At 44.5% G+C, this 24,511-nt stretch overlaps 2 protein-coding genes across 2 annotated transcripts in view; one reads left to right on the top strand and one right to left on the bottom strand.

Moving 5' to 3' along the window:
• Window positions 1-360: 360 nt before the first annotated feature.
• On the top strand, window positions 361-11,558 carry LOC133972450 (prolyl endopeptidase-like). Its single transcript, XM_062409918.1, has 15 exons — window positions 361-513; window positions 1,603-1,677; window positions 2,183-2,316; window positions 2,400-2,530; window positions 2,652-2,861; window positions 2,974-3,095; window positions 3,455-3,560; window positions 4,310-4,501; window positions 5,717-5,914; window positions 6,493-6,596; window positions 6,702-6,838; window positions 6,956-7,050; window positions 8,981-9,112; window positions 10,662-10,818; window positions 10,934-11,558. Exons 1-15 carry the CDS (start codon window positions 472-474, stop codon window positions 11,226-11,228), a joined length of 2,130 nt encoding a protein of 709 aa, XP_062265902.1. The 5' UTR covers window positions 361-471; the 3' UTR covers window positions 11,229-11,558.
• Window positions 11,559-17,818: 6,260 nt separating this feature from the next.
• Window positions 17,819-24,511, bottom strand: part of LOC133972809 (ephrin type-A receptor 7-like) — a 126,222-nt gene continuing 119,529 nt past the window's right edge. Inside the window, exons 12-18 of the mRNA XM_062410385.1 lie at window positions 24,342-24,403; window positions 23,724-23,840; window positions 22,673-22,759; window positions 22,128-22,280; window positions 19,898-20,088; window positions 19,631-19,795; window positions 17,819-18,394 (exon numbers count right to left, since the gene is read on the bottom strand). Coding sequence (XP_062266369.1) covers window positions 18,280-18,394; window positions 19,631-19,795; window positions 19,898-20,088; window positions 22,128-22,280; window positions 22,673-22,759; window positions 23,724-23,840; window positions 24,342-24,403 — 890 coding nt within the window. The 3' untranslated portion in view covers window positions 17,819-18,279. The remainder of the gene's footprint in view (window positions 18,395-19,630; window positions 19,796-19,897; window positions 20,089-22,127; window positions 22,281-22,672; window positions 22,760-23,723; window positions 23,841-24,341; window positions 24,404-24,511) is intronic.

Here is a 24,511-nt window from a genome sequence, read left to right as displayed (position 1 = left end):
AGCACTGTGCTTCCACACGTCTGCAGGTTCATCAACACAGAAAGTCCCCTCGCTTCTTCACTTACTCTCTTCATCCTCTTTCAGGGTGGATTCTGGGATTCATAAGAGGCGATGGTTCAGTGGAGGTCGAGGTTACGCACGATTGGACACGTACTCTGTGTTGTCAGGTGTCATGTTTTAATGCCGGGATGTTTCAAGTTGTGCAAAAACGACTTCTGGTGCACGTATGGGCGCGAGGACACGTACACTGGCCGCTGTGCGCGTAGGTGCCACATCATTTCCTGTGTGCAGAACAAAACGCCACTGTTGAGCGTGTGTCTGCGTACGTGCGTGCGTGTGTGTGCGTGTGTGTGTGTGTGTGTGTGTGTTGCTTTCACTTTCACTTCGCGGCTCCGTTGCGTCGCGTCGTCCAGAGCTTCAGAATAAAGAATCAAACTGAGAAGTGACACAGTCTGATTTGTTTTCAGGAAAATGGCTTTAAAGTATCCGTCCGTCCGCAGAGATGAGGAGAAGGTCAGTGTGTGATCGTGTTGCGGGTTTCTGTCTCCTCGTGGGGGGGGGGGGGGGGGGGGGGCTTGTTGGTGCAGTGCTCACAGGAGCAGGAAGAGAGAGGTGGGGGGGAGAGGGGGGGAGTCATGAGGGTTGAGGCGGAGTGGAGAAGCAAAAGGGAGACTGAAGGAAACAAAAACAAAAGTTTAAACTTAACATGTGAACAAGTTCTTCAAAAGTTCAGTGTGTTGCATTTCTCGTGCAGCTGTGGTGAAACCGCATCTGTGTGAAGCTCATTCACCTCTTTCGACTGCTTCAGCTCTAAAATGACAAGTTCATGTACTGTGTTCTTTTTCCTAAAAACCACCACTTTACAATTACATATCTGAAGCATGAATAATGTCCTTACTGTCTTGTAATATTGTATTATTATTTATAAGTCACATATCTATCTGTTCCATTGGAACATCTTGATTTCATTGTGAACTGTGAAGTCAGAGGTACGAAAAGGCATTGAGTTGAATTTAGAGGATGTTTAAACCACTAAGGATGATTTTATTATTATTAAATAACCTGCAATTTGATTTCTCAACAGTTTAACCCTTTAATATGTTTGACAATAGTGCACAAATATACATAACAATTTAGTTTCCCCAAGCAAACGACAAAAGTCCAAACCCCAATTATAACCAATTCAACTTACTATTTAAAAAAATTAGGACACACAACAAAGGGAAATGTATCAAAATGAGAATTTATTTTTTGTTAACTACTTGCTTGCTTGTTGTCAAGTGTTAGTTTGTTAATCGTTATGTAACTAGATCTACCCGTTGGTCCATGTTCCTCGTTGGCTCCTGTCCAAGCCTTCTGCAGGATTCCATGGAAGTCTTTTCTGTGGTTTTGGAGAAATTCTGCAGAAAACTATTCTAGTTTCTCCACATCCATGTGCCCAGAAAACATGCCAACAAATCTTATCTGCACATTTTAGAATTAAGGACATTGCACAGAACAGACTTGCCAATCAAACACTTGGCAGTTTAACAAGCTTAAGTGTCAGTTCCAACGAAGGAAGTAGAGTTATTTCTAACAAGTTGATTAACCTCTGATTAATAGGTTGATGAATACCATGGAACTAAGATCTGTGACCCCTACGCTTGGCTGGAAGACCCTGACAGCGCAGAGACAATGGTACGCTCTGGTGTGGGAGGAGCTCCTGCAGGAAACGTGTCATGCCTCAACTTATACCACCTTATGATATCGTGTGTTAGAGCTCCAGGGACTTTCCAGGGAAAGTTTTATGTTTATATTTCACGTTAACTTAGGTTGCATATGTGTTTTCAAGTATAAGTATTTAGAATTATGTTCACAACAATCCATAACGATAGATTCTGTTGTGCTTGTGAAACCTGAGGAGTGTTTTATCTCACCTGCAGTCAACCTGCTTTTACTTTTTATGCTTTTATTTACTCAGGAGTTTAAACTCTGTCCCTGGCATTGAGATAAGATTTGCTAGATAATAAAAGGGAACTTTTATTTTATTATTGTGTCAATCATGTGTGGAAGGGGAGGGTGGGGGTGAGGGGTATTCAGCTGCATTATGCAACTTCCCCACCAGATGTCACTAAATTCTACACCCTGAACCTTTAACCAAAATACTTCAAATCTCACCCGGTCCTCGTCCCTGGTATCTCAGGCCTTTGTGGAGGAGCAGAACAAACTGACGATGCCGTACCTGGAGCAGTGCGCTGTCCGGCCTCGGTTCCACCAGCGCCTCACCGAGCTCTACGACTACCCCAAATTCAGCTGCCCTTACAAAAGAGGGAAGAGGTACGGGTGGATATTTGACGTGCAGACATCGCACAGGCTAAACAAAACAAACGACTACATTTTATTTCCTCTTTTACACTCAGGTACTTCTACTTTCATAACAAAGGCCTCCAGAACCAGGACGTGCTGTACGTGCAGGACTCCCTGGACGCACCTGCCACCGTCTTCTTTGACCCGAATAAACTCTCTGAAGACGGCACGGTGGCCCTGAAGAGTGAGACCGACTGCAGAGCAACTCCTGTTTAGACCAAACCCACTCCAGGTAAATAAAGAAGAGTTTTACAGAAAGCTAACGACTTCCTTCTGTTCTCTCGCCCCTCTCTCTCTCCGCCCAGTGGGCCGCCTGTCGGAGGAGTGTGAATACTTTGCGTACGGTTTAAGCAGCAGCGGCTCGGACTGGGTGACGGTGAGTTTCATGAGGGCCGATGACCTCAGCAAGCTGCCCGACGTGCTGGAGAGGGTGAAATTCAGCTGCCTGGCCTGGACTCACGATGCCAAGGGCGTCTTTTACAACTGCTACCTGGGTCACGATGGCAAAGCAGACGGTGAGGAAGAGACGGCCGTGCACACAAGCACCGCTACGACAATTCAGTGCAAATGTCTGTTGCATAAAGCATTCATTCAAGACGTATACCCCGCCCTGTGTTTTGGCTGAAGGCACCGAAACCACCAGCAACATCAATCAGAAGCTTTACTACCACGTCATCGGCACCAAGCAGTCAGAGGACGTCTTGGTGGCAGAGTTCCCTGAGAATCCAAAGTGGCACAGCTCAGTAACCGTAAGTCTGAAGCATAGACTGTATATATCGAACGTCAGGATTGGCCACTCACACTCTCACCCATGATTGGTCGACTATTTGTCATGGCAGCACTTCTATAGCGCATGCTATTGCATTCTCTCAAGATAATGTCATCGGGTAAAAAGATGGTACATGTTGTATTTGGGATAATTTGACTACTTTCGGTCTATCGTGCCCCCTAGAGAGGCAGGAGCCAAGTTGTCGCTCATTTCTTTGTGGTTTCAAAAAGATTTGGTTCCCTGATTGGGAAGAACGCATCTGACGGACCTATAATCAGTTTAAAACTTGTTACAGCAACGACCACATTCACATAGGTGCTCTTCACTTCCTCCTACCAGGTATCAGACGATGGCAGATACGCCGTCCTGTCCATCACTGAAGGCTGCGAGCCGGTGAACCAGCTGTGGTACTGTGACCTGCAGCAGCTTCCCGGGGGCATCACAGGTCAGTTATTCTGTATCCCACCTCACGTGTTGTGTGACCTGAGCCACAACACGTTCCACAAACACAACTTGAAATGTTGGCTCACTTGACCTTTAAGAAACTTGAGGTTCTGCTTCAGCTTTTTTGTTCTGTACTGCGGTAAAATGATGGTGATTTGATTTTACACAATCATGCATCAGCTGAAGTGACCCAGTTTGCTGGTTGACAACTTACTGGGTTAGTGAAAAGGAACGTCTACAATCCATGTCTCTCACAAACACATTGACCTGTTCCCAGGAGAAATAGCACCGTCAAAACGTCTAGTGGGATTTTACCGTCTGCAGTAGGCAGAAGTCCTCTTACCACAAGGTACTTTCAGATGAGTGGTGCATTCCCACGATTTGCAACTGTCACTAGAGGTAGGTTGTGCCTGCCGGACCTGATTTAATTAAATTCTGTGCAATTAGTTCCCAGTATCAAACCCCTGCCGGCGTTTAGATAACTTTACATCTCTGCAGCACCAAATAACTGTGCTGCATCAGCATAACAGGAATTCATGCTAATGCCAGTGACATAACCTCTTATTACTCCACCAGACGGGATTTCAAAATTCTATTTTCTGGTGTAAAATACATTGTCTTACACAAGCAGTCATCTGGAAACGCTCTGTGCAAGAGTTCTGTGAAAATATGTTTTTGTAAATAGAGACAAAATCACACGATGGATCTTTTAGAACTGAGTTTGTGTGATTTTCTTCCTCGCTCCTCCAGGGCTGCTGCCGTGGGTGAAACTCGTGGACAACTTCGAGGCCCAGTTTTCTTATGTGACCAACGAGGGAACCGTTTTCACTTTCCGCTCCAACCTGGATTCTCCTCGATACTGTCTCATGAACATAGACATCCAGAAACCAGACAGGCAGCACTGGACAATCCTCCTGCCACAGCACGACAAGGATGTCCTGGGTGAGACTCAGCGGAGTTTTTAAAAGATGAAGTCCTCCTATATAATATAAGTTACAGGGGAATTTCACGATGTGTGTGGCCATGTGCTTGAGCGTGTGAAAACTTTCAAACACGTAGAGGGCATACACAAGGAATCGCAGTTCCACAATTCAGCCCTTTAACTCTTACAAAACACCCTTTCGCTGAATTTCTGTTGCTAATGCTTTAATAACAGTCTGACCACAGTAACTGGGAAGTTCTGAGTCTGTGGTAGTAGACGTTCGTCAAAGGGAACTCTACAGAAAGTGATATTCGGCTCATAAGCACTTTTTTTTTGGTGTGATTCATTCAGATGACGGTAACTGTCTCCAGAGAGCAAAGAAACATACAGCCTTGAAAATCCATGTTTACATGCACAGACGCACACACACGTCAGTAGAAATGTTGGAAAATTACTAGAATGAGTGGAAAAACACTGCATCGATAAACTAGACATATAACTATAATAAATGCTATAAAGACCATAATACGTACTAATATATTATATATGTGTAGAAATACCATGTGTTTTTTTGTCTGTTCATTAGTGCTGTGTTTAACAGAAAAAAAATTTGACAATTGGCAATAATATAAATTAAGTTTTTATGGAAGACATTGCAATTGTTGAAAATCATTAGAATTTGAAAAGTAGTGCAACATTTAAATTTTTTTAAATGTTTCATAGTGTTATATTGTTTATAGTGTTATTTGAAACAGTCACCAAGAGAAGGCAGTGTCTGTAGCACCACTGCCATCTACTGACCAATAGTCATCATACTGACAGCGTGTTAGTCTGCCCCCTGCTGGCTGTTTCTGATTACTTCAGGATCCCCAGTCTGCACCTGCATTGACTCTGTGCTGCACAGTTGCATCTAAATTCACCAAACTGTTTATCTATCTATCTATCTATCTACCTACCTATCTGTACATCTATCTGTCTGTCTGTCTGTCTGTCTGTCTGTCTGTCTGTCTGTCTGTCTGTCTGTCTATCTACCTATCTATCTATCTATCTATCTATCTATCTATCTACCTACCTACCTATCTACCTACCTACCTATCAGTACATCTATCTATCCATCTAACTATCCATCTAACTATCCATCCATCCATCTATCTGTCTGTCTATTTATCAAAGAACAACAAACAAACTCCGTCATTGGCACTCCAACACCACTTCCTCTCTGTGTCCCTCTGCAGGCTTCGTCTCCTGTGTGAACCAGCACCACCTGCTGGTCAACTACCTCCACGACGTGAAGGACATCCTGCAGGTGTACGAGTTGTCCTCGGCTCGGCTGGTCCGGGATCTGCCGCTGGACGTGGGCACAGTGGCCGGAGTGAGCTGCAAGAAGAAGCACTCGGAATTCTTCTACAAGTTCACCTCCTTCACTTCGCCAGGTGACTCTGTCCTTCAGCAAAACAATATGTTAATGTGATGCTGCAAAATCTGAATCTATACTTATCTTTTGGTAAAGTCCTAATTATTTTAAAATGACTATTGATCTTTATTTTTAAGCAAAAAAGCACAAATTCCCTAATTATATCAAATGGTCTCAATAAAACCCACACAATTTACGTAAGTGCATTTTGTTAAAGCTTCTTTTTCCATAAAATGTCAGAAAAGATTAAGAAAATACCCAAAAGTGTTAAAATGTACACAAAAAAAATCCAAATATATTCAGTGTATTATCTTCAATCATAAATAAAAGATATAGAAAATATAATATAAAAACCATTGATTGACTCATTGTTTCAGAAAACCTATTGGTGCATGTGCTGTGTTGCTGTATCTTTTGACTATTCCCAGTGCCTTTATGATATAACAGTAAATATGAGCAAAAAGTTAAATGCATAAAATGACCCATATAACTGTCACTGCAGGTTATATAATATCTTATATCAACAATCGATGATTAAAAATACACTGATCCAAGTGCGTAAACCCACTTCTGACCTCTGTACCCTGTGGTTCCCAGGGATCATTTACCACTGTGACCTGAGTGAGGCCAGCCCGGAGCCCACAGTGTTCAGGGAGGTGGAGGTGAAAGGCATCAAGCAGGAGGATTTTCAGACCACACAGGTTCTTCTCCAGCTTCAGTTCAAACTAGAGCAATAGACAAATACGAGATTACACAAATATAATTCCAACATTTTGTGAAAGCTGTGATTCTGATTCTATTTTCAGGTGTTTTATCCCAGTAAAGATGGAACCAAGATCCCCATGTTCCTGGTTCACGCCAAGGGCCTGAAGAAAGATGGAACTCATCCTGTTTTCCTTTATGGTTACGGAGGATTCGAAGCTTCCATTCAACCTCACTACAAGTAAGTTCAACAGATCCATTCAAAATCTTTTTCATTTATCTAATTTTATATGATTATAAATTTTTCCTGTACTTGTTTAAAAAAATTCTGACCTTCTGTGAATTATGCTTCTTTCAGTTCTGCTTACCTTCTGTATGTGAGACACCTGGGGGGGATTCTGGCGGTGGCCAACATCAGAGGGGGGGGGGAGTACGGCCTCACCTGGCACAAAGGTACGAACACTGAGGAGTGAGATGGATGAGTGTTGAGTTAAGCTGCGTTTCCACCACAGGGAATTTCCCTGGGAACCAGAAACCTCTGCAGGAACCAGGGTCTAAATTAACTCACAGCAAAACTGTTCTACCCCTAATATGTCTGGTGGAACTTGAAGAAAGTACAGGAAACTTTGGTGGAAAACGCCTTGTCCCAAACTGACCACCTGCAGGTGGCTGTGCAGACTGGTGCGCCGTAGAGAAAGGTCGCACTGACAATGGCTCCGCATGCACTACGCAGCTTTATGTTTATTTTGTTGTTTTTCTACACACTGCACTGTCGTTCATACAGTCGATCTGTAGTTATTGATGGACTTGAGGATGCTCACCCTGAAGCAGTCTCTATTGTTGTTGGTGTTTTCAACAGGGCCGAAATATCATCAACATATTAACTTTCCCACCCGGGGATTGACCAGATTCTTGACCATTGTTACTCGCAAATACGGAACAGCTATAAACCCCTCCCCCGTCCCGCTTTTGTGAAGTTGGATCACGCTTCCATTATGCTCATCCCAACCTACAGCCAACGCCTAAAGTCCTCCGACTGACTCATCTGTTCTCTCTCTGAGCTTCTTGTCAAGCTCCTTCTCTCAGGCCTTTGCAGACTCCACATGTTGAGTCAAGGGGATTAAGTCAATGTGGCGCTTCAACAGAACTGAGGCAGGAGACTCCATCTGCTCCACCATCTTTCCCTCTGTTTCCCAGGTGAGGATGTTGGTGGAGGTCTGCTCCTTCAGGGCGGAGTGTCATGATCCCATACACATCGACGGAACTGTAGTGAAGAGAGTCTCCGACTTCAAATTCCTTGAAGTGTTCATCACGGATGACCTTACCTGGTCGAAACAAGCGGACTCTGTGGTCAAAATTGCACTGGTGGCCGAAGGGGTTGCCCACTTTGTCTCCGTCAGGGATGACTCCTTATCTTGCTATGACAACTTCAACTGCGTTACTCTTGTGTGGCGCTCCAATCTGCCCCTCATGGGGAAGAGGCGAGTCCTGACAGTCACGCTCTCCACCCTCACTGTGTTTGTGGTGTGCCACACGCCCTACAACGCCTCGCACATCGTGGGGTTTGCGTTGAAGACAAGTGTGGAGTGGAGGACGTACATCATGCTGACGAGCTCCTGCAATGTTTTCCTGGAACCGGCCGTCATGCTGATGCTGTCGCCTGCAGTGTCCAGGGGCATCATGGGAAGAATCTTGGGTCTGCAAATTCACTTCAGCCGAATTGAAGGGATTCGGCCTCAGTGCATTAACACCAATGGTGCTGCAAAGGTCAAGTCTGAGAGGAGCCAGGCCGGGGTGGAGGTGACTAAAGCCAGCCAGGAATAAGGTCAGAGTGGATCTCCATCCACACACATGGACCAACCAACAAGCCAGAGAACGTCAATGGAGTTTTGCAAGTCTTTACAAATGAAGAGTCGTCCTGTCCCAGAGTTACGTCTGTGGTTTTTGCTGATGATACAAAGTGGCCCATTGTCCTGGGAGTGTTTTGTCCTGTGGGAACGGTCGTGTTGCCGACTTGGATATGATATCATCCTCGTTATTTCCTGCTTGGATTTAACACTCCCTCCGACTCAAGCAGCTTTGAACATGGACCATTCACCTGGAGACAAATGGCGCCATCTGGTGTCAGATACTGTAACATGGGATCTGTCACGTTCTGTCACGTTCTCAGTAACAGACGATGACCGTGGACCAACAGGTCAAAGGTCAGGCTCAGACGTGAATTTCTGAACAACTGATTTAATCAAACCCTGAAAATACCCGACAGGAAGTAAAGCTTTTTTAGACACGTTCTGTTACCCTTAAAGTTTTATCCTATCTCATCTGTAGAAATCCTTAAATGTGAACATTTAACTCCAGGTTGTGTTTTCCTGTGTGTTTGCAGCTGGAAGTTTAGGGAACAAACAGAACTGCTTCGACGACTTCCAGTGGGCAGCCGAGTATCTGATCCAGGAGAAGTTCACCAGCGCCAGTCGCATCGCCATCAACGGGGCCTCTAACGGAGGGCTGCTGGTGGGTGAGTACAGGACCAGCTGGTGTGTGTGTGTGTGTGTATGTGTGTGATCTATTTATATTTAATGGGGAATCCAGTAATAAAGCCTGAGACAGAGAGAGAGAGCTGCAGAAACTGTAAAGTCATGTGGGGGAAACCCTGTCCTGTAATATTTATACCTCAGCTACTTTCTGGTTTAACAGCTCAGCCGCTTCTATGCAGTTTAATACGTTAGACTGTGAACAACACACAATAATAATAATATTAATGATTTTTGTTTGAAGAAAAAGGGTTAAAATTAACATCAGAAACTCAAGACACTCTTGTTGCTGCAATATTAAAAGCTTCCTTGTAGGACATAAGATTTTTGGAACACTGCAGTAAATGTATACATTGATGAATCGATAAAGGCTCAAATGTGAAAAAAAAAACTATATATATTTATATATATGCTATTTTTTGGATTAGATTAGATTCAACTATATTGTCTTTGCACAGTACAAGTACTTAAACAACAAAATGCAGTTAACCAGAAGTGCAAAAAAAGGCAGTAGAGTGCAGAGTATTGTGCATATTTAAAGTGGAATGTAAATAAATAAGATATGTACAGTAAGAAATATATATGGAATAGTACAGTATCAACAGGTATTGTATGATATAAGAACTATGAGCAATATATAAATATATACAAATATAGGAGCCCTGGACTTGAGAATCAATAATGAGATTAACACAACACAATTTCTTTAAATTAACTTATACTTAAACTTAAGTATAAAGCTTAAACAAGAAAAGTGTGCACATTAAAAGTAAATTCAAAGTCTGTAAGTCAAGTCTTAAATGTCAAGTTTGTAGATCGTTGTTTCCTATAAACAGGTCCTATAAACAGGCGAAATAATTGCGGTTAGCTCACAACTATTTCCCAGATCTTATATGCTAACACTATTAGCCAACGACAGTTGCATTTTATATTATAGCCATTAGCTTAGCAGCTAAAGGACTTTTTTTCCGCTAACGCTATTAGCCAATGAGAGTGCATTTTATATTATAGCCGTTAGCTTAGCGGCTAGCAGACTTTTTTCACTCCGCGATCTACTATGATTCTCAACTTAATCAGCAGCTACGGATGTCGTACTACTCACCGTTGAATGGTAAGAATCCCTGCACCTTTCAACAGGTCACAGGGTTCACACATCTACACAGAAGTTCGGATTACGATCTGAGCAAAGCAGAGAGTATGCTTCTAGCTTGAGCGGGAAAATGGTGGACAGGATGTAGACAGGTAAAAAAAACCTCAACACAGAGTAGGTTAGGTAGATGGCTGGCACCTCCCCCTACTGGCTAGAGCAAGTAACAGCATGTGAAATTTTACATTCTCCCTTTCTCTCAATATATTGTCACTGCTTTTCTAATATGGGCTACAAGAAGAAGTGACAGTGTAGTGCAAATGATTTAAAGGGTTAAACAGAGCTTGACCACATCTCTGTACTATCAGAGTGTCAAGTTAGGACAGTGTGTCTGTGTTCATAAAAGAAAACAATTAAATCTTCACATATTTCAAACACGTGCACAGCTGCGTGTGTGAACCAGCGCCCCGAGCTGTTCGGCTGTGCTGTGGCAGAAGTCGGGGTGATGGACATGCTGAAGTTCCACAAGTTCACCATCGGCCACGCCTGGACCACCGACTACGGCTGTGCTGACGACCCGGAGCAGTTCAAGTGGCTCATCAAGTACGAAACTCACACCAGCACAACATGTCCGCTACAGAAGAGAAAGAGAATTAGAGGTGTGGATGAATAAAGAATCCATCTTGTCCCCCCCCCCCCCCCTCACCCTGCTCTTCAGGTACTCCCCTCTTCATAATCTCCCTCCATCACCTTACCCTGGCCCCCCCTACCCTGCTGTGCTGCTGCTGACGGCGGATCACGATGACCGCGTGGTGCCCCTGCACACGCTGAAGTACTGTGCGGCCCTGCAGCACGGCGTGGGCCGCAGCCCCGTGCAGCGCCAGCCCCTGATGGTCCGGGTGGACACCCACAGCGGGCACGGGGCGGGCAAACCCACGGCCAAGGCCATCCTGGAGGAGACGCACGTCTTCTCCTTCATCGCCGAGACCCTGGGTCTCAGCTGGAAGGAGTGAGGAGGAGGAGCACGACGGTTCACACAGTGAGGGAGATGTGTATTAGTGATGATTAGTTTGTAGAAATAAGAACTAACTAGAGGAATGTAATTGGTTAGATGATGAGAAGAGTGAAATAAAAAATGCAGTAAAAAAGTTTAGAATTAAATAAAATATTGAGAAAAACAGGGGATGAAGAAGGTTTAATTATAAATAACGAGCAACAACTTTACTATCAAATCTGAGATCCTCATTCTGCCTTCTTGAAACAGAGCTTAATCTAGATTCATTAAATGCACTTAAATATGACATTTCTTTGAAAGCTTCAATAAAATATCTGTTTGGACTGAGTTCTGCTTCCTGATGATTTAAATAGTGTCTTCTTTGGTAAATGTATCTAGATCTGTTCAGTTTAGAGGTGGGTTAGGGTTAGGGTTACTTACTAAGTTATTCTGATACCAAACATCTGTAGGTTGTCTTTACATTAAAAAGTTTAAAGTATTAGAATAAATATAGTTTTCACATTTACCACCAGGTGGCAGTATGCAACTGTAAAAATCCCTGTTTCTCTCCAGCGTCTTCACCTGGAGGTCGACCACTGGGCCCAGTGTCACTCTGACAGGGACTTTGGATTTAACACTAAAAGACAGATTGTTGTTAAGAGGAGGAATCGAACCTGATTGACAGTCTGGATAAATCTTAATTAGGCAGCAGAGGAAAGAACACTAACGAGGAATGACCCGGATGTGACAGGAATTGACTCGAGTCCTTGTGAAGGTTCAAATTGGAGGTCGAAAGAAACAGGGGAGAGAATGGAGAACATATGGAGTCTTGAGAGAGTTTGGAGGCCTTGAAATCCGTCCAAAAGAAAGATGGAGGCTCTGCAGCAGTCCACCAGAGGGACGTTGTCCGTTCGGTCACTCAGAGTTTAATCTGGGCTCAGCGGGAAGTTCTGATTCGGTCGGACGGAACCCGAGGCCTTATCCGAGCACCTCTCAGTGGAGAGCTGGAGCGGGAAAAAGAGAGCAGAAGAGGGGGTTGGGAGGGGGGGAGCAGAGAAGGCAGCAGGAAGAAGGATTTACACACAATGACTCTTTGCCATCGGGGGGAAGAAGTGGCTGAATGAAGCCGAGGAAGACAAAGCCAGTAATAAGCTGGACAGATGAGAGTGAGAGAGGAGGGGGGGGGGGGGGGGGGTGGCTTTGAGATCATGCAGCAGAAAAAAGGCTGTGATGCTTTTCTTCCCAGGAAAGTCCCGGAGGAGAGGACGAGCTCGTGCTGCTTCATTTCCTCCCCTCACCTCCCCCAGGTCACCTCTCGATCCCCCCTTTCCCTTTATCCTTCCTCTCCATACACACACACACACACACAAACACACACACGTAGAAACACACACGGCCTTCACGTTCCTCCTTCTCTCTGGAGAAACACAGGCTTTCTACCTAAGGCACCTCTGTCCCCCCCCCCCGGTCTCCTGTCCTCCGCTTGTTTACTTCCCTCCCTCCGTAATGCAGGGATTAATTTCTGAAAGCCGATTTGAGCGGTGGCACGCTCCGGCAAAGAGCGGAGAGCAGAACTTTTGTACTCGGGGAAGTTTCCCCTTCACACTGGCTTAGAGGTGGACCGCTCTCCCCTTTGTGCCGCTCACTTTAATCTCCACACAGAGCGCAGGGAGCGAGGGATGGAGGAGGAGGACAAGAAGGAGAGAGGCCTCCCGACACACGGCTGAGAATCGCTAATGTCTTTACAGAGGTGTCGTCTGCTTCCCCATGTGCCTCCTTCAACCTTCTTCCACCACCTCTCTCTCTTTCTTTCTTTCTTTCTTTTACATTCTTTATAGAAGATGTTTTTCTTCTGTGTTCTTAAAAGGTTTGATCTCATAGTGAGTAAAGAGATGACAATTATTACCATCATTAAATAATTGAGCTATTTAACCATTTCCTGTTTGCTGCTATGAGAGGGAGAATTGGTAGGATTTTCACCAGTGGTTTGAAATCCCAATATATTTAATATATGATGATTTAAAGTAGTAAAGAGCAGTTTTTGTATATTATAATAATAAATAAATAAACGTTTGGAATAAAGGACACAATGGTGAATACCCCTTATGCGTTTGAAGGTTTTCTACACAATTGAACATGACATTTTAGGCACCTTAGCAAAAATATATACAAGAATTTTTTTTAAAGTATCATGTAAATAAGAAAGACGCAGAATGTTTTCACATTGGAGAAATAACATAATTGTTTGTGTTTTTGCTTCATAATCAACACAAACATTTCATCCAACTGAATTAAATCAAATCAGAATTTCCCGTCGTTGGCTTCAGGAATTCGCAGACTCGACCTCTGACCTCTGAAGTTTCATTCCAACAGGAAATGCACCACTGGTTGATTTACTCACATCTCAGGACCTCAGTGGTGTGTGTGTGTGTTGTAATTTGCTGAATTATTTACAGGCCTTAAACACCCACCGGCTGCAGCGTTACCCCCCCGCCCCCCCCACCCACTGATGAGTGAGAGTGAAAAACATTGATTATCTTGTGATGCATTAGCCAGTAAGTGAGAGGGAGGGTCCATCGATCTGAACGGATCTGCCATGGCCTCACAACGACGTCAGAGCATCTCTACCGAATTTCTGTGTGGTTTCATGGGGGGGGGGGGGTGTTTGCGGAGGTCTGTGCCATGAGCCAAGTGATGGATTCCAGGTAACACAATGTTTATTTTTGCGCTTTTTCTTCGACACACAAACTCCTTCGATCTCGGGCCCCGTCTCATTTACAGTGAATAAACAAGCAGATCTGATGGAAGATTTGTGCTCAGACCGTGACCAGCCTAATAAAACACTACTCCCCCCCCCCAACCACCACCCCCCTCTCTCATCGCTACTGAGCAGAATTACTGTGGGATATGTTGTTTGCATACTAAGACATCATACTCAGGCTAATAGCATTTATTATGTGGGACCACAGAGGAATAGGAGGCAGATAGCAGCTGATTAGCTCCGCTCTCTGCTCCATTTAGCATGTGTGACCCAGAGCAGCAGGAGTCAAGAGTCAGGGCTGCTCTGGGTTTTTATCCTTTATATCATGTGGATTACAGCCTGCAACATATTGAACAGCTTATATGTTATCATCCATCACATGTCCCTCTCACAGTTATCTGCAGGAAATGACAGTTAACAGCTTTGCAGTTATGTCACTTTCTGAGAAAACATAATTTATATTTGTTGGAAATGTAAAGAAATGCATTAACATGTATTTAGAGCTGTTGAGTCTCGACTTGTAACCGAGCTTCTCTTGTGTTTTATCTTCATCACATTTCACCACGAACACAAGAACTCGACAACTTCTACTCCGGTATATCTCCAGGCCTCCGATAATGAATTATCTAAATCCAGTGTTTCTGAACCAGGAGCTCAGACGCCGCTCGGTCGGGGGGGGGGGGGTATCCTCTAAGCAGCATCCGGAGGAGACGATGTTTGATTGCGTGGGAGGTTTTTGGAAAGCCGCAGCCAGCGATGGCGCCGAGATGAAACTGATTAAGTCTCAAACTCCGATCCTCGACTCCAATAAGGCTGTAATATAAAAAGTATGGATCGCTGCTGCAACTGTACGGGATAAATAAATAAAAAACAGATCTCACTCTCAGATGCACGCCCGTGGAGTGTCCACACACTCACACACTCACAATTTTATGCACACACACACTGACCCATGTGTAGCAGGCACAGACTCGCGTACCGCAAACTCGCTTCTACACACCCACACAGTTGCCCACAGCAATCCCACGCAAAGTTAATTTGCATTTACAATCATTTCCCATATGCTCAGTGCTGGTGTGGGCGTTGTGTAATAAAGCAGTAAGTAATATAACCTGAGTCCAGGAGAGAGAGAGAGAGAGAGAGAGAGAGAGAGAGAGAGAGAGAGAGAGAGAGAGAGAGAGAGAGAGAGAGAGAGAAACGTGATAACTTTGGATGGTGGAGTCGAGTGGGAGAGAAACTCACAGACCACAGCCAAGTGGATACAGGGCATTAACCTCCGAACACACAGATAAGGGCGGGAGGTGGCCTCGAGGAGAGAGAGACCAGGCCAACGCTTCGTTCCTCTGCACCAGGAGGGAAGTTAAAGGGCGGACGGATAATTGGGAAAGTTCATCTTTTAGAGCCCGTCCACCATTAACTGCCGAGCTGCTCGGTGTGTCGCTAGGTCCCTGTTTCCTGAGGCCCGGCACTGAAACCTGAGGTCAAAATGGTAAATGTGGTCACCCAGACTCTGGAGGTTAAGTTAAAAGTGACAAAGTGACTCTTTTACTCTTTTCTAAAACTGAAAACATCACAGAAAGACCAACAGTCGATTGGAGGAATATGGTGGAACCAGCTAGTCCCAGTGCAGGCTAATCAAATGGGGATCGAGGCATAAACCAACTCTTCATGTTGCTAATATTTTTTAATAAACTCTACAATTACAGTTAACACACAAAAAAATAACTGCATTCAAGCAACACTCACAAAACCTTTGATTCAAAACTATTTAAACTTTACCCAAAACCAAGAGGAGGAGAGTTTCCTGAGTAAACGAGTTTCAGTCAAACACGTTTCCAATCTTTCACTTCACAAATAGAAGACAAATGGAACACCGGCTTGTATTGTAATTTTTTAATAACACGTTTCAATATTGCAACAGCCATCAGATTTTCTTCTAACAAGTAAAAATCATCGAAAAAACTAACAAAAGAACAAATAAAAAATGAACTTTTCAGTTTTTATATTCCAAACACCAGTGTTTTCTCAGCTATGGCCCTAAAAGTCAAACAAACAAAAATCCTTACACAGTGAGCAAGATATCATATCCAACACGTTGTTCTTCAAACAAATTATAAAAATAGATTTCGCATTTTCAAATACATATTTACAGTATTAAACATAACGGTTACAGTAACAGAGGCGGGGATAGAGGGGGGGGGGGGGGGGGGGGACTCGAGTTTCATTCATCGTGGCGACGAGGTCGTCTGTTGTTTGTTTGTGTGTGTGTATGTGCATGTGTGTGTTTGTTGTGTTGTGTAAAGGGACCAACCGAGTGTTCTCCAGATATGTTAACATGTGTGTGAAAACGTCAATAAGGACTAAAACTCATTTTGTACCAAATACAAACCAGACCAGACAATGATCCGGTCAAAACAGTGTGAAACTGTGAAAAATCAAACCATGCCCCGATAAACTTCTTCCTTCAAACCTCCTGTATTTAAATAGGACAGAAAAGGCGGGGGGGGGGGGGGGAGATCACTGTACACAGAGGATTCTGGGAGTTCAAGAGTGCAACCACGTAGAGCGGCAGAGAAACAGCAACATAAAACCATGACAGCAACAAAGAAAGAAAATAGCATCTCATTGACATTCTGTAGTCCTGTATCCACACTGCACACTGGGATGTATACGGCAAATCCAATGATGGTGGACCTGGAAGAATACATAGATGCCAGCTGTGTCCCAGTTCAGGCTCCGCCTCCTTCGTCGGGCGAATCCTCGATCCCGGGATCCATTCATTGACGAGACCAAAATGTCTGACGCTCACACTTTTAAAAAGAAAGTATTTAACTTTAACTCATCCGAACTGGTAACATTTAAAAAAAACGATGAGCATTTAAAGGTTCTTCCCCGGTTCGGACAATGTGGCCCATGAAGGTTTGTTGTTGAATTGGGACACAGCTCCCGTGTGCAGACGCTTTGAAATCATCCAGTGTTCCCGTCACTTCCTGTAAAAACAGCTGACCTGCTCAAGCTCATCATGTAAATTAATCAAACAATAAAATCAAAACGGTAACAAAACGACGAGACATTGCTCAACAATACTTTTTTTTTGTTAAATACTTTTAAGTTAAATAAACCCTCTTGACCTCTGGTGCGGCGGAGGTTCGCCTCAAAGTCCGTAAACACAAATAAATACTTCCAGCGTTGGCCTGAGTTCTGTACAGAGGATTAGACGTGGTGGTGAGAGGGAGAAGCCTTTGGAGGCGAGATGACATCCAGCAGGCGACCGGGGGAATTAGAAGAAAGAACGAATAGAGAGCACAGAGGAGGAGAGGGAGAGACGGAGGGAATAAAGAAAGAGATGGCGACGTGAAACGAACGACAGAACAAATCAAACTGGTTTGATTCCCTTTGCTTTACAGCCGGATCTTTGCAGCGTTTGTGGCCCCGAAGAGAAAAAGAAGAAACGCGGGGCGGTGATATTCCTGAAAGTCCAAAAAAATCACCGCCCACAACTTACTGTCACACGATGAATACTGTATATAGATCTATACAGAGCAGTTCGTGCTTTAGACTCCTCTCAACCTATCACGGGACGGCTCGGTCTGAAGGTTTACAGCCACGTTGACTTTCCAGAAATGTCCCTTTAATCGTATGATTCTGCGTCATCACGGTCAGTAAGTCTGATGTGGGTGTGGCCGTCCCTCGTCTGAGGACTGAGCCATTTGATCCACGGCCTGTAGAAGAGTCAATATATTGTTTTTTGGGGGAATCGATCCTGGTGTAAAGGGAAACTCCCCCCCCCCCGTCCCCCAAGAATTGTGTTTCTTTGACAACTGGTGCGTTTGCAGCGTAATAAATCTCAGCCTCCCCCTGCAGGTCGGAGGTCAGCTCCGGACCAGAGCCCCCCCCCCCCCCCAGCACCCTGATCCTCAAACCGGCGAGACAGGGCTGACACAGTTATTGAAGGTCAAAGTGCAGATAGAGGTCACACACGGGGAAAACTAAAAGTCACATGACATCACTCCTCTGCTGCCCAACTCCTCAATCCCGCTCGTCTCCAGCAGGGGGAAGGCGGGGGAGTTCATTTAAAAAAAACTGTAATAAAATAAGGAAGGAAGGTTATCCAGGAAGGCATGAGGAAGTGTGGGGAGGAGGAGTAAATAGAGGAGTGGCTGAAAGATCTGCTCATCTCTCCGTTAGTCTGGAAGAGCTCTCTCTCTCTCTCTCTCTCTCTCTCTCTCTCTCTCTCTTCCTCCGCCTCCTCATCCGTCTGCAGCAGCAGCAGCAGCAGCGTGAGACTTGCGGCTCGTCGGCTGTTCCGTCAGACCTGCACTCCCCGGCCGTGCATCTGGATGACCTGGGCTCGGAGGGTCTGGATGGCCGCCAGTATCAGCTTCTGGTGCTCCAGGGAAGTGATGCCCAGGCTCAGGACGTCTCTGTGGACACACAAACGAGATTTACGCCGATAAGTTGAAGGGGATGTGGAATTTATTGGGCTCCAGTGTCGTCAGGTGGGAGTTAGTGACTTTAATAATTTGATGCTCAGATCATCGCTCAAGAACTTGGCTCGTCCATCTTCAACGTGAGCAGACGAGCCAACAACTTTCATCACGCTCTTCAAACTGGGGACCGCCCACCGGAGCTCACTGAGGACATAGATTTACACAGCCTCTGAGCTACTCTCTGTTTTTATCTTTTTAAAGATGTGACAGCTCCTGAGAGTGAAGCCAAATTATCTTGGTTGCCCTCTGGTGGCTGGATGAAGTATAGGTAATACATTCTGCCTCCTCCATGTTAGCAGAGGGCACATAGACAAAAGTAAAACAGTCAAAATACACAAATTAATAAAACAAAACATTTCTGAGATAGTTTCTTTCCAATTCAAGAGAGTTTTTAAATGTATTGCTCTGTTAAATTTCATGTGCGATGTTCTAATAATGTAATGTAATAATTTAATATCACTACATAATAATAATAAAAAATGAACACATAGGGGTGTGTAACAAAAATAAATCCAGGAATGTAAACAAGTTATTTCAGGACTTTTTATCTTTTCCTTCCACAAAAAGCTTCATGACTTATTAAAGTAAAGTGAGAAAATAAAACTTAAAACTAAAAAAACAACTTGAATGTCAAGTAAATTATAACTTTTATCCAGAAATCCGAAATTCATAAAAAGGTTGACATATAAAACAAATTTATCTGTCAGTTACAGTGAGAGGATAAGAATAGTGATGAAAGTGTCTCTGAGACACTAATTATATTTAGTTTTGTTTTTTTAAATCAATTATTTGGTGACAGATTCTTAGTTTAATTTACTAAAGCTCACGGTGATGTTTCAAAATGTTTTAATTTAAACGTCTAAAACTCAAAACACATTAAATCAATAATTACATAAGAAGAAAGCTGTTATTTCTCAAAGCTGAGAAACTGGAGCGAAATAGTGTTTTGTGTTATTGCTTTTTAAAAACATGAACTCAGAAATGATTTTCATCATCAGTTATTTCTTTAGATCTGTGTTCAGCCTATTTAATTATCCAATGCAAGTATTTATTTAGTCACAGATTTTCTCCAGCGCCTCCATCTCCATCTGTTCTTATTCACTCACTTGACTTCTCTCTTTACCACAGGATCTAAAAAGGTCACACAGTGTTTTATAAAGAGCTACTTACTGTACAGTCATTCGTGCCACAGACTCCAAGTAGCAGTATCCCGCCGCAGTGAAATTGTCCTTGTAGCGTCCCATGTCCACTGCGTCCAGCCACTCTCCCACCGAGTTAAAGGCCGGGAAGGAGGGGAGAGGTCTTTCTGCTAATGTAATGGATGAACTGAGGGTCCTGAAAGACGCAGGAACACGGGTTGAGTGCTCAGAGAAATAGATTCATAGAGATAAATGTCCGTTTACCGAGGCCAGCTGTAGCGTATCACCGAACCCATACCTGCGTGCCAGGGTGGAGGAGCCGATGCCGTCGGGGGAGCGGATGCTCTTGCTGAGGGCCGAGTGGATCTGGCTGAAGCTGGGCCGCTCCGTCCTCTCCTTCTGCCAACAGTCCAGCATCAGCTGATGGAGATGTGTGGGACAGCTCACTGGAGCCGGCAGCCTGAAGCCGTCCTCGATGGCCTTTATCACCTGCAGGAAGACACCCCATCAATATCAGGTTAGACGTTTTCAGAACTAGTGATTTTCCAAGTATTTACCTGATAAGTGGATTATGATCTCAGCAAAGGATGGGGGGGAGTGAATAATGAAGCAAAGTGCTGAATCCTAATTTTCTTTTCTAAGCAATTACACCACAAACAATGAATAAGACAATAACATCTTGTTTTTGGAAAAACTGGAACAAATGTGTGGAGCAAAGTGTTCTGTCTGAACCCATCTGAGAGGAAACTAACTGAGTTAATAGAAGATACACTGAGTTTGTGTTTCCTTGTCCCTGACTCGTGTTGTTGTTCTTTGTTTTCCCAGATGTGCAGCGTACAAATCAGTCATGTATCCACACTCTATGCTTCTGTATTTTGTCATTTGTATTTCTGTTATTTTCATACTGATATGGACCTATGTGATATTTAAACATCTTGTCAACCTGTGAATTTAAAACAAATCTCCTGGCAGTTTTAAAACAGAAGACAAACAACAAAAAAACTATGACCCTTAGGAAATGATTTGTCTCCATTCATCCTTTTCATGTAGTCCCGTGAAGCCTCCTCGTCTTCACACATCAGAGCAGGAGAGCCTCCCTGCAGACATGCTCCTCCATCAGACTAACGTGGTCCCCTCCTTCTAAAACCATTCACTATAACAGCTCACCAGAGACTTCCTGTGTAGCCTAAATCTAGGGACGTGCAACACATCCTTCTCCTGAATCACTCGCAGAAACACTGAGCAGGAAATCAAGTTGGAGCGTGATCACAAAGAAGACGTCCATCAGCCGCGCTATTTCCTAAAACCCTCGCTCTTACCTCAGCCCACCAGCCCCCCCCCCCCCCACCCTGTGCCCCACTCTACTGTTCCCTTCAGCCTCCTTTAAGCTGCCATCTCACTAAAGAGCATTCACAAAATGCTTTTCAGCGTTTGACATTTTCCATTTAATCAAAGCCGGTGCATAAAGGCCAGGACGGATCACAGGTGGACGGGGCCGAGCCACAAATCCGTTATGATATAATGTATCAATTTAAAAAGGATTAATATTCCCTGGCGCTCTACAAGTTTGACCTCTGACCCTTCAATTGGAAAGTTTGATAACACGGAGGACGAGGCCGAGCCTGAAACTTTCCTCTGCTCAGTGAAAGGGCAGCAGGCAGAAAAAAAAAATAACCCTGCTGAATAACTCATGCATATTTATTTTTGGACATTCAAAAATGAAACATTCTAATAATCCGTTGCTTTTTAACCATGCGCCCCCCTGCATAAAGTGAATGCATTATTTTTCAATGACATTCATTTGAGAGGGCGTTAGCATCGAAGCTTTTTGGACATGGCGAACAATAATAAATATATTGAACGATTAATAATACTACAAAGAATATCTGCTCTCTGTGTTCCTTCAAGAGCTGAGCTAAAAACCTTTTTTGGTTTATTGAAGGACAAAAGGTACGAATGACGGCAGCAGAGACCGCCCCCCCATGCACAGTGATTTGGAAATAACAGGTTGCGAGTGACAAGCATCAGGATCCAATCGGCTGAACCATCTCCTCCGCCCCCCCAAGCAGCGAGCGCTTTACATTTCCTGAAAGAGGCAGATTTGTTTTTAGTTTTTTTACCCAGAAGGGATTTTCGGCACTTTTAAGAGCAGGGGTGGATGGGGGGGGGGTGGCAGGCACTGGAAGGGGGTCAACGCGTCCTTACAAGGAAACAGGATTGGTCACGGAGCTGATGCAGACTTAAAAAGGAGGACTTAGGCCCTGGAAAGGCTTTCAGAGGTACTGCGGCTTCTCGACTCTCTTTTAATAAGATCCGAGCTCGCCGTGGATACAGAGTTCATTGATAAAGCGACTCCGGGGGGGGGGGGGGGGGGGGGGGGTGAAAGAGCGAGGGCGGCTGGTGAAGTGCAGATATTGAAATAAAATAAAAACGGGAGCGAGGGAATAGAGAGAATACTTGAGAGAGAGAAAGATTAATACAAAGCAACCCTCCAATCTATGTCCCCATCTCCCTTCCCCACAACTCACATCCTGGTTGCCCATATCCCAGTAGGGTCTCTCTCCGTAGGACATGACCTCCCACATGACGATGCCAAAGCTCCAGACATCTGAGGCGGAGGAGAAGCGGTGGTACTGGATGGCCTCCGGAGCGGTCCACAGCACCACGCTCTTCCCTCCGTGCTGGGGGACAGAGGAGGAGGAGGAGGAGGAGGAGGTAAGACACGGAGCACAAGGACGTGGAGAAAATGTAGAGCTTCAATACCGACTTTGAAAAGCGGCAGTAACACTTTGCACGAGATGAAAATAATCTCTTGGAAAAGCGAGTTTAGCCGGAGAGGAAACCAAAAATATCCACAGAAACAAGTCTTAATTATATGACTTCAACTGAACCTAATGTGACACGTGTTAGAACTCATTTGGTTTGAGGCTCATTAAAAATAAAAAACCGCTACATGCACGAACTCCATGCCAACTGGCTCTGTACCACGCTGAGGTTCATTACTTTGGGAAGTTCAAGTTTACATCCTGGCTGCAGAAGAGGACGTAGGCTTTCACATTTGATTTCCTCTTACCAGTGTGGTGTAGATGGCCTCTATCTTGTCCTCCTGTAGAGGTCTGAAGCCGGACACCTTGCAGTTCAGGTTGGCGTTCACCAGCACCTGAGGGGGAGGAAACAAACGGGTTATATTCGGAGGAAAAACTGCTGTCGGCTAAATCCATACCACAACATTTTTGTTAAAAAACACGTCTGAAAAGGTCCAGTCACGCAATCTAGGCCATGTTCACCAGAAGAGTTGTCTCCTACACATGTAAACTGTTGTTGCGTTGTAAAATCTAGAATTTAACTCGACTACAGGTGTTTGCCAAGACAACAACGGCATACACCGGTGACCGAGGCTGATTCCGGTTGTTTTTTCTGGTAAAGGGTCACGTGGGGCGCTGTGGCCTAGGGGTAGAGTGGTCGTCCTCCAACAAGGGTTGTGTAATGTGATGTGATAGCAGCCGAACGAGTCAGTTAAGGTTACTTTGTGCCCAGAAAGATGAGTTTCTACATCATCGTTTCATAACATCAGACCGTCCAGACTAAAACGGGGCCTTAGGGTTTTCAAACTAAAACAGGGTCAACAGGGTTTTCAAACTAAAACAGGGTCAACAGGTTTTCAAACTTCTCAGCTGTGTTGCAGAGTCGATGCCCTTTCAAATGAAAATGCAGTGGTGGGGACGCAGCCTGCGGTGTCAGCACCCGGTTGGGCAAAGCTCTTATTGCACCGGGGGCTGACTGATTGTTTGTGAGAACAAATGGTCTTTCCACATCGTGATCAGTGCATTTGCAGTTTGACAGATGGGCTCTTTTAGGAGGGAAAAAAAAGCCACAAACTCAAACTCACCCGGTGAAACCTGAATGTGACAAAACGGTTTTGACAGCTTTGTCTTGTCATTTTCAAACCTTCACGTGTTCCCTCAAATAAAATCCTGCAGCTGAGTGATCGTCCGAGGTGTTTGCAGACGAGGACAAATTGCGTTCCCCGCGATAACCCACCTGCGAAATCCGTGCAACAGCCCGAGACATATAGATCACGCTGCACCCTCTCCTCCATCATCTCCCCCCACCTGCTCCCTCACCTTGTGTGCGGCCAGACGTTTGTGGACGAAGCCCATTTCGGTGAGGTACTTCATCCCTGATGCCACCCCGGTCAGTATATCCATCAGCTGCATTACACTCAGCTGGCCTTCGTGTTTCTGGAGTCATCGGGGGGAGAGAGGAAGGGAGGAGGGAGATTAGAAATGAAAGGAGAGGGGGAAAACGACGGAGGAAAGAAGCGTATAGAATACAGAGATTGAAAAACAAACAAACAAACATCTGTTGGTACGGCACAATGTTCTGCTCACTGAGCTGAATCCCTTTATTTGCAGAATAAAAACAAACAGGCCATTAATTCATTTCATTATAAAACATGCCGCCGTGGTTCACAGAGCAGTGGGGCACAATTACAGTTTACAGCAGCTTACAGCATCTCGGAGCTGAAACACTCCATTTGTGCTGTTAATTGCGTTACGTTTCCCTTATTGCTGTAATAAGCAAGTATTGCTGCCCTAGGACTGAGCCGTAATAGCAGGGAATTTAGGATTATTACAACAAGAATGCCTTGTTTATGAGAGCAGAAGATTATAATGAGGGTTTATTCTGCATTTAATTTTAAGATACATGCAAAAAAATAAATAAAAAAGGAGAGAACGTACCCTCAGGAAGGAATCTAAGGATCCGTTGGACATGCTCTCCACTATGATCATCATGGTGTTACCTGGAGAAACAAAAGAAAGAGAGCCGGGTGTGTGAGCAGCTGAAATTGGAATACAACTGTGGGAACAGGGGGGAGAAAAAGAAATGGAGAGAGGTAATAGAGACAGAG

Source organism: Platichthys flesus, chromosome 17 (genome assembly GCF_949316205.1).
Source record: "Platichthys flesus chromosome 17, fPlaFle2.1, whole genome shotgun sequence".
NCBI classification, from domain to species: Eukaryota; Metazoa; Chordata; class Actinopteri; order Pleuronectiformes; family Pleuronectidae; genus Platichthys; species Platichthys flesus.
The sequence above is the reverse complement of the archived record's forward strand: the minus strand, read 5'-3'. Positions and strand labels throughout refer to the sequence as shown.

Coding starts and splice junctions, on each gene's coding strand:
- LOC133972450 (XM_062409918.1), top strand. CDS start 472: ATGGCTTTAAAGTATCCGTCCGTCCGCAGAGATGAGGAGAAG. Junction 6,597..6,701: donor AGGATTTTCAGACCACACAG/GTTCTTCTCCAG, acceptor TTCTATTTTCAG/GTGTTTTATCCCAGTAAAGA. Junction 9,113..10,661: donor TAACGGAGGGCTGCTGGTGG/GTGAGTACAGGA, acceptor ACACGTGCACAG/CTGCGTGTGTGAACCAGCGC.